Source organism: Limulus polyphemus, unplaced genomic scaffold (assembly GCF_000517525.1).
Source record: "Limulus polyphemus unplaced genomic scaffold, Limulus_polyphemus-2.1.2 Scaffold3716, whole genome shotgun sequence".
NCBI classification, from domain to species: Eukaryota; Metazoa; Arthropoda; class Merostomata; order Xiphosura; family Limulidae; genus Limulus; species Limulus polyphemus.
The window spans coordinates 87,306-97,346 of NW_013669326.1; the positions used below are offsets into that span (position 1 = coordinate 87,306).

General features: G+C 36.0%; 1 protein-coding gene across 1 annotated transcript in view; it reads left to right on the top strand.

The window, feature by feature from the left end:
* Positions 1–9,807, top strand: part of LOC106469899 (cadherin-related tumor suppressor-like) — a gene marked incomplete at its 3' end in the record, with an annotated part of 16,759 nt that extends 6,952 nt beyond the window's left edge. Inside the window, exons 3-8 of the mRNA XM_013930419.1 lie at positions 2,402–2,495; positions 3,855–4,065; positions 4,680–6,023; positions 6,105–6,283; positions 6,539–6,758; positions 6,915–9,807. Of these exons, the coding sequence (XP_013785873.1) occupies positions 2,402–2,495; positions 3,855–4,065; positions 4,680–6,023; positions 6,105–6,283; positions 6,539–6,758; positions 6,915–9,807 (4,941 nt within the window). The remainder of the gene's footprint in view (positions 1–2,401; positions 2,496–3,854; positions 4,066–4,679; positions 6,024–6,104; positions 6,284–6,538; positions 6,759–6,914) is intronic.
* Positions 9,808–10,041: the final 234 nt, after the last annotated feature.

The following is a 10,041-nucleotide window of genomic DNA, read 5'->3' on the forward strand; positions in this document are numbered from 1 at the left end:
TCCATAGTAACCTGTCTCATTATACATATTACATATGTATATATGTAATATAACATGCATTTGTTAGTTTGACAGCACTAAGTGTATTTGTATTCCATCTTAATAATAATGATCTTATTTGTTACAAAATATGCAAATATTTTGGCCAAGACTATATGTATAAAGTAGACCATCAAAACATAACTTATACATATAGATTAAGTATATTTCAGAATTTGTTTACACAAAAGACAAATCCTTCGCGAAGTTATCATTTGTCGATATAGTGATTTTACTGAACACAGACAGATGAATGAATTAAAACTGTAACTGTAATATATATTAAACTAGTCACATAATATACGTAAGCTTGTAAAATAGTCAGAAGTCATATTACTGTTATTTTGTATAGACAGCTTCATATCGTTCGATGTCTGTTTGTTTGTATGTGGGGCGGTATAATGTGCGGTCAATCCCACTATTCGTTGGTAAAAGAGTAGCCCAAGAGTTGGCGGTGGGTGGTGATGACTAGCTGCCTTCCCTCTACTCTTACACTGCTAAATTATGGACAGCTAGCGCAGATAGCCCTCGTGTAGCTTTGCGCGAAATTCAAACAAAACTTGGAGTTATTATATTATCAGCGTTGTATCGGTGGTTTAGTATGACACACTAATAAACATCGATTAAAATCTGCCAGTCCTTAAACTTCCCTCGATTAAATACTTGTAATGACTTCGTAGCTTTGTACTGAAATTTATTTCGCATATGAGTTGCATCACCCGCAACAGTAGGCGTAAGGGGTCATTCTTTTTGAACACAAATTAATAAACCAACGACAAAAACTTAGGTTTCTAAGTTACAAAGGTCTTTCTTTCTTAACTACGTTAGAGTTCTAAGTTTCTCTTTTTTTTTCCATTACTTCAAGTCGTTGTTATTGCTGTTTTAGCGCAAAGCTACACAGTTGGCTATCTGCTTTCTGTACACCGTGAGAAATCAAACCCTCTTCAAAATGTACAGTTGAAATTTGTTAAGAATCGTTAACAGTTTAGAAGTTAAAACTAAACTAAACCCAAAATTATTACATATTCCATGAATGTCTTTATGTTTTAATGAGTGTTTTGAGAAAAGACAACTCTCAGTATTCCAGACAATAATATAAGTTCTACTGTGTGAACTCTGAGATACTTTTATGTTGTTGTTTTTTTTGTTAAATATAATTTTTTTCATTTCAAAATCTAACGATGATATAAATACATGGCTAAATTCGAGTCCCCTAACACTTGTAAATTTTTTATAGTCGATTTTGTTCGATCATTAATTAGTGGATTCTAATGACCAAAGGTAATGGCTGTCGTCACTTAACCCAAGTCAACTCATGTGTTTGTTTTTAATTATGCACAAAACTACACAAGGGCTATCTGTGCTCTGCCCGCCACGGGTATCGAAACCCGGTTTTTAGCGTTGTAAGTCCGCAGACATACCGCTGTGCCACAGGGGGGTCAACTCATGTGTAGGAACCAATTCTGCAGGATCGATCCCATTCCTTTTCTCTTTGAACTGAACACTGTTGAGAGAATATAATTGGGTCAAAAGGTAAACATGTTTGTCTTAAGAGAATATAACTTCAATCAGTAATCCTGATCATATGGCTGAACTATGATTGGATTTGATATACAATCACTTATTACTTATTTACTTTTTTCATAGTTTCAGTTTGTTTTTATGTGTAACTCACACGATGAAACAATATTAGAAAACATACATTACACAATCACTGATAATTCACCTGATTATCAAATGACAACTGACACCATCTATTTTTGGCAAACTTATTTAGTGTTTTAGTGGCTTTTATGAAGATAGTTTGGGAACTATTTGTTTGTTTGAAGTTATGCACAAAGCTACAAAATGGGCTATCTATACTCTACCCACCACGGGTATCGAAACCCGGTTTCTAGCGTTGTAAGGCCATATATATACTGCTGTGCAACTGTGGGGGAATTGGGGAACTACAAAGGGTGATTTTTTTTATCGTTGGTTAACTATAAAACTAATATTTCACTCAAAAATATTAGAAAGGTAATGGTTTGAGATTTTCTTTCAGTTACTTAAATACTTTTAGTCTGCAATTTTTAAAAAAATGCTGATAATAATAGGCAATTATATGTTCTATTCTTAAGAAGAAAACTACTTTAACATTTATGATTTAAGCCACAGTACAAATTTTGTAAATCATACTGTCTTGCAGATTATAAAACATCTTTCTGCTTTGTCAAAATATGTATCGGCACAAATTTCGAAAATTTTCTTTAGGGCTGACATCCATAAAAGTTACGTATGTGGAGTTCACTGTCGGCTGTCTCTAGAAAACATCTCCAAGGAAAACTAGAATAAAATTAATGTCTTTGCTTCCACGTAACAGAAGGTTGAGAATGAAGACTTAGAATTTTTCCAGAAAAAAGTACTTACAGTACCATTTTGTGATCTTTTACTCCAAGAAGAAGAAGGGAAAAAAGGTGTATTATGTTGCTGCTTTTTTGTAAATTGACACAACTAAAATTGTGTAATTTGATAAAAAAAAACAGTTTTATGAGCAAATTCTACGTATTGTTCCTACTAAACTGATGTCGATAAAAAAAAAACAACTTTACCATATAACATTTCTTTGTTGATATGAAGAAAAAGTAAAGAGTGAGAAAGAGATTTATGGATTATGTGCTGGTGCAAGTATTTGTAAATTGGCGAATGGTCCCAAAACACAAAATCAGATTGATGTGCACTTTACAAACAACGTTTCTTATTTTGTTCTTATGATAAACTTTATTCTTCAATATTTGATAAAAAGCACCTGGGCCCGGCAGTGATGAATGACATGTTTTATGGGTCTACAAAGGGAGAAAAACTCAAAAATTTAAACTGAACTAAGTTGGACAGCTTGAATTGTAAGAAGATAAAGAAAACAGTAGCTGCTATAGGGCTCATGTCAAACAGAAACTTCATTTGATATAGTTTATTTTTAGGCATGGTGAAGTTCGATATCGTGTTTTATATACTGTATATTTAATATTTATATTTTGAATGATGTACGTTTTTCAGCGAAGCAATAAGTAAAACTTTAAAAAGTGAAGGTGTGCTGGTGATTTTGAATTTTAGAATCTCGTAATGTATTAATGTTTTCGATGATTTATTTTTTCATCGGTAAGTTCTACAAGTACAAGTACAGGATAATGACAGAAGTATAACTAGTATTAGTTTGGTAAATCCATATAATTATAAACAGTTGTTTATGTAGAATGCATTATATATAATGCTTAAAGGTTTGGAATTATAATGCAAACATTATGTTGCGTTGAAAAACTATTGAGTTTTAAAAATAAATTATTTAAAATTTAGTTACCTTGCTCAGCACTAAAGATCCACAGAGTTTGGATTTTCTTTAAAGAACTAATAGTATCTTATTCAAATACTGAATGGGTTGCTAACGTGCTATTGAAGGTACATTTGAAACATGCGAAATTGGTCAAACATAAAATAATTAATGGTACTTAGTACAAAATATTTAACAGAAAGTTGAAAAGTTATTTATTACCGTTTGCTTAGAAATAACATTATTTTCTCTGTATGTTGTATGTGTGTATTTTGATGGAGAAATCTGTAAAGCTAATGCATTATTATTGAATTTCAGTACTAAATGATGAACAGTCTAGAAGATTTAAGAACTTAAGATCCTCAGGAAAGTGATAACTGTATTAGAAATAATAAAAATCTAGAAAATTTACAACAATAAATGAAATACAAGTTTTAATTATTTCAGTTTGATGCCATTACATTTGTTTAATTTGTGTCTGAGAGTGAGGGTTTATTAAATCTTGCAGAACCTGAGAGACAGCGAATTATTATTCACATCCGAGATGTTAATGATGAACCACCTTATTTCATCAATCGGCCATTACCAATGCAGTCTGTGGTCCAACTCAATGCTGCACCTGGTACACCTGTCTTTAAGCTTCAGGCTCGAGACCCTGATACTGACCACAATATCCATTATGTTTTAGTTCGAGACAGAAGTAAGATAGTCTTTGTTCTGCAATCTTTTTGAAGTATTAATTTTACTATTGAAGATGTTTGGTATTTTATTCACACAACAAAAGAAAGGTATCTTAATACTGTTATAGATAGGTTTTCAATGAAAATTTTTTAAACCGGCTGGAGCTTTAAGAAATTACACCTACAAGATACTAAATTATGTTGAGTTAATAATTTTATGTAAATATTCTGATTGGCTTCACAGTATAAAACCTAACACAATGTAGAGATTGTTTGAGTGGAAATGTAAAATATTTTTGTAAACACATTAAATGTAAAACATATCAAAATTTGTATAAGGATGAATTGTTACCAATACTGTAACTGTAAAATTACAGTGTAACAAGAGAAATAGATTGAAAAAGAAATTTGTGGAAAATGTATAATTTCCAAACCTAGCTAAATATCATGTTAGTTTATGGCAGATTAGTTGATTAAATTAATTGAATGGATGGAAATGACTTACTTTCTGTGGACTTGAAGGTAGGTATAATTTAGAAAAAACAAGCATTTCTAATCCACAGTTTGACCCATTAGATGGAAGATTCTTAGTTCTGATCATTCATAAGATTGACAGATATTGTTAAAACTGCACTGTAGTTTTTATATTATAGTTATGCGCAGGGTCAGAACTCCGGAACACGGGAATTGGGACTGACCATGAAGTCTAGAGAAGTGGACACGAGGGTTCAATTTGAAATAGAAGAAGAACAACCCCCGGGTACTGTAGTAGGTACAATACCCACGAAACCCAATTTTACTTACCGTTTCAATGATAAGCCAAAATATTTTCAGCTGAATAAGACAACAGGGACCATCAGAACTAACGCTGAGATAGACAGAGAAAATCTTGTGAGCGACAGATTCGACCTTGTGATTTTGAGTAGCCAGCCCACTTATCCTATAGAAGTAAGAATCAAGATATTAGATATTAATGACAACGCCCCTGTATTCCCTGAATCTAGCTTACATGTAACATTTTCCGAAAGCGCCAACATTGGGACTAGGGTTATCCTAGACACAGCAACAGATGGCGATGTAGGCATCAATGACATAACCACGGATTACAAAATAGTTTCTGGCAACGAGGATGAGGTGTTCAAATTAGTAGTAACGACGAACCCTAGTGGAGAAACGCCTTATTTACATCTAGAAACTACCGGAAGGTTTGACCGAGAAGACAACTCTAATTATCAACTGAATATTTCTGCTCAAGATGGCGGAAGTTCGCCAAGATTTGGATTTCTTCAAGTTAATGTTACAATTCTAGATGTGAACGACAATCCACCTATATTTGACCATAGTGACTACTCGGTTAGTTTGAACGAAAGTGTACCTCCCGGTACGACTGTACTACAAGTTCGTGCTACTGATAACGATATAGGCGATAACGCTAAAATAACTTATTTTTTGAGCCAAACAGAGCTTCAGTTTGCAATAGATCCACAAACGGGGATTATTTCGACTTTGAATAATCTAAACTGCCAAAAGGATTGCCCGGGACCTGAAAATTGCCCGAAAAGTTGCGTCTTTACTGTTTTCGCTCGAGATTATGGCTCACCTAGACAAGACGGACGAACCTATGTCACCGTGAACCTGCTGGACGCTAATGACCACGATCCTATCATCCGCTTCCGGTTTTTTCCTGCGACAGCTAAGTATGCTACAGTGGACGAAAATGCACAAAATGGATCGGTTGTCGCAGCAGTCAGTGTTATCGATTTTGATGAAGGACCAAATGGAGAGACAGCTGTGGAGATTCATGGCGGAAACGAACAGTTTCATTTCAGATTAGAATCAACACCCAGTTTTGATATCGTCCGTGTTAATGGAATTCTGGATCGCGAACAGATTAACAAATATAACCTCACTATCACCGCTAGAGATATGGGTTCTCCAACGAGAAGTTCAACAGCATTTTTGATTATCCACGTGAATGACGTGAACGACCACGAACCAGTGTTTGAAAAGACCGAATATGTTGCTGTCCTGAGTGAGCTTGTACCAGTGGGGACTTTTGTCGCCGCTATAAATGCCGTCGATGAAGACACTGGAATTAATTCCCACATTTATTATTCAATAGCCTCCGGGAATGAAAAACGCTGGTTCAGTTTGGACTTCCAAACAGGTCTTATTACCACCGCGCAGCCTTTGAACAGAGAAGAGCAAGACTTCGTGGAGCTCAAAATATCTGCTCGTGATGGAGGGCCTAATCCACGCTGGGCTCACACTTATCTCAAAATTCAACTCTTGGATGAAAATGATGAAGCTCCAACCTTTTCCGAGAACGTGAGAAACTTATCCTTGTCAGAGAGTGCTCCTACAGGCTCTTTGATTACAATTTTCTCTGCTTCGGATAATGACCTGGGAACGAATGGAAGTATCAGATATGTTTTTGCTCCAGAAACATTACAACAGTATAGTGGAATATTCTCCCTTGACGATACCCATGGACGCTTGACCACAAAGACAGTACTGGACAGAGAAATAATATCATTGTATACTATTAAAGTGGTTGCCATGGATAAAGGAATTCCACCTCTTTCTTCGACAGTGACGTTATTTTTGAATGTATTAGATGTAAACGATAATGATCCAGTTTTTTATCCCAAACAGTATTATGCTGTAGTTAAAGAAGATGTTCCAATTGGTACTTCTGTAACCCGTGTTACTGCTGTAGACCAGGATGAAGGGCTAAATGGGCAGGTTAGTTTTTTTATTATTAGTGGTGCTAATGCCAATTTTGAAATAGAAGAAGATACTGGTGTAATAAAGACAAATGCGCCGATCAAACGACATTTAAAAACCAAATACAAAATATTAGTTGGTGCTATTAATGAGGAACGAAGGTCTCCAGAACAAGCAATAGTGATGGTTTACGTCCAACAAGAAGAGGAAAACTTCCTGCAGTTCGAGCAACTTTTCGGTTATAATTTTTTGGTGGAGGAAGATTTTGATGGTAAAGAACCAAATGTTGGTCGTGAAGTGGGTCGGGTTTCATTAGTCCAAAACAAACATTCTTATGATGCAAAATTCTCTATCGCATCTGGAAACTTTTTGAATTGGTTTAAAATTGAAGATCGATCTGGAATCATCACCACAGTGCAAGAAGTTGATCGGGAGGTTCGTTCAGAAGTAATTCTGACTGTTGTTGCTTATGGAAGCGTAGGATTTTCTGAATCTGTCGTTAATGTGACAATACTTGATGTCAATGATTATCCACCAACATTTGAAATTCCCCCAGACATTGTAAAGATGTTTGAAAATTGGCCAATAGGCCATGAAGTTCACTTGGTCAAATGTAGGGATTTGGATCTTGGTTCTAATAGCGAACTTGAGTTCTCATTAACAACTAATCCAGAAGATACTTTTAGCATCAATAAAAATACAGGAGTGATTTACTTGAATCGCCCTTTAAGGTTCATGTCAGGTGCAGAGTATAGAGTAGAAGTAACTGTTAGAGACAAAGGTGTTCCTTCACTGACTTCTGTGCAAGAACTTGTTGTGATGGTAGAGGATGTAAATGACCACACTCCAGTTTTCGACCAGGTGTCATACGAAACATCGGTATTAGAATCCACAAAAGTAAATGACAGGTTTTTTGCTCTACGGGCCTCTGATGCTGATTCTACCAATAATGGCCACGTTTCGTATGAAATTATAGACGGCAATGAACATTCAAAATTTGGTATTTTTCCTGATGGACAGCTTTACGTTAGAAATGAACTGGATAGGGAGAGACAGGGTTATTATAGTTTAACAGTACAAGCTAAGGATAATGGTACAAAACCACGAAGTTCTGAAGTTTCGGTTGTGATTCATATTATAGATGAGAATGACAATAAACCACAGTTTCGTAACGATACTTTCACATTTTATGTGGCTGAAAACGAACCACCGGACACCTACATAGGAAGACTTATCGCCGATGATGAAGACAAAGGAAAGAATGCAGAATTATCATTTTCAATAACCACCAACCAAAATGATTTCACTGTAGATCCTAAAACTGGACTCATTCGAACCTTACACGAATTTGACAGGGAGAAGTTGGTGGAGGTTTCTGGCCATGATTACATAGCCATAGAAGCCGTTGTGTTAGACGGTGGCTTGATGAGATTGAGAGATGAAGCCAAAGTCATTGTGTATATCACTGATGTCAATGATAATTCTCCACAGTTCCAGCGCATACCCTATCACACTACCATATCCGAAGGAGCTTCGTTACAAACTCAAATTGTTCGTGTTAGCGCTACTGATATTGATAGGGGAGCAAACGGAAACGTACAGTACTCTATATTAACTGGAAATGATGAAGGAAGTTTTTTAATTAACTACTCCAGTGGACAAATTACAGTTGTTAAGACTTTAGATAGAGAGAGGACACCACGTTTTATACTAACTGTATTGGCGACAGACACTGGAGACGATGTACAACACACCTCAACTGCAACGGTTACAATTGATGTCCTGGACGAAAATGATAATCCTCCAGTGTTTCAGGTTTCAAAGCAGTCAGTTGAAATACCAGAAGATACACCTGTAGGATTCAGTATATTTACGTTTTCTGCAACTGATTCTGATCAAGGAACTAATGGAGTTGTTTCATATTCTATTGGTTCTGGTAACATTAAAGAAACCTTTAAAATCGACGACACGGCCGGAGTGCTTTGTCTTGACCGCCCTCTAGATTACGAAGAACAGAGCATATATTACCTTAATATCAGTGCTAGCGACGGAGGAGCACCAAGGCTGACATCAAACACACAGTTTATAATCAGGGTTACCGATGTGAATGACAACCATCCAATATTCCCTAACATTGCCATAGTAAGACAGATAGAAGAAGGAGTGCTACCAAATACACCAGTAGTGACAATTACAGCAGAAGATAAAGACTCGGGTAGAAATGGAGATGTCAGGTATCTAATCAGAGAGCAAGAGCCACCTGGCGGTCATTTTGCTATAGAACCTGAAACAGGAGTCATAACTACCATTAGAGAAATTGACCGGGAATACAGTGACACCTTTATATTGACTGTAGTGGCTTTCGATCAGGCTCTTTCAGCGAAAGCCAGACTGTCCTCTGAAAAAACAGTAACTATCATCGTCGAGGACGTGAATGACAATGCACCAACTTTTGTATCCATGGACGCAGGCATTTTGCCCGAGGCTTCAGATCGTGGGTACATCATAATGAAGGTAAGCGCCGATGATTCTGACACTGACACCAATGGTATGGTAACGTACGAATTAGTGGAAGAAAAAGACAACACCTTCTTTTTGGATGGAATCTCCGGCGAATTGTACCTTTCCCATTCAATAGAACAACCACAAGTTATTTATTCGTTAACAGTGGAGGCTACTGATGAAGCAACCTCCTGGAATGCTAAAACATCTAGAAACAAAATAACGATAATCGGGACGACTAAACGTGAACGAGGACCAGTGTTTACTGCTTCTGAATATTCTGGATCAGTTTTTGAGAACGAACCAGTAGGTACTGTCGTGTTATCAGTCCGAGCTCAGTACCCTAATGGGCCTGCTGGAAACGTGGAGTACTACCTGACAGCGATTTATGGTAATGGCCTGCCACAAAACCGGGTTTTTGCCATCAATAAAAAAAATGGTGTAATAACTACAGCAGTTATTTTGGATCGGGAAAACAACGCACAAGTTTACGAGTTAGAAATTTATGCTGTGGATGTAACTGTAACAAGTCCCAAGACTTCGAAAACAAAGGTAGGAATATTACTTTCACATCATTTCGTATTAAAAGACTTTTTTTTTTTTTTACTCAGATGGAACTTGTTTCTTTAAATTTTTCTAATGTAAATAATTATAAAATTGTAACTTTGCCACTTTTAATCACGATAACTTTAAAAATTATGCAAGGTTTTTGGTGTATAACATCGAGCCATTTGTCTGCAAACGAACCTTGAAGTAAATATATATTTTGTAGTACTAATGGTATAA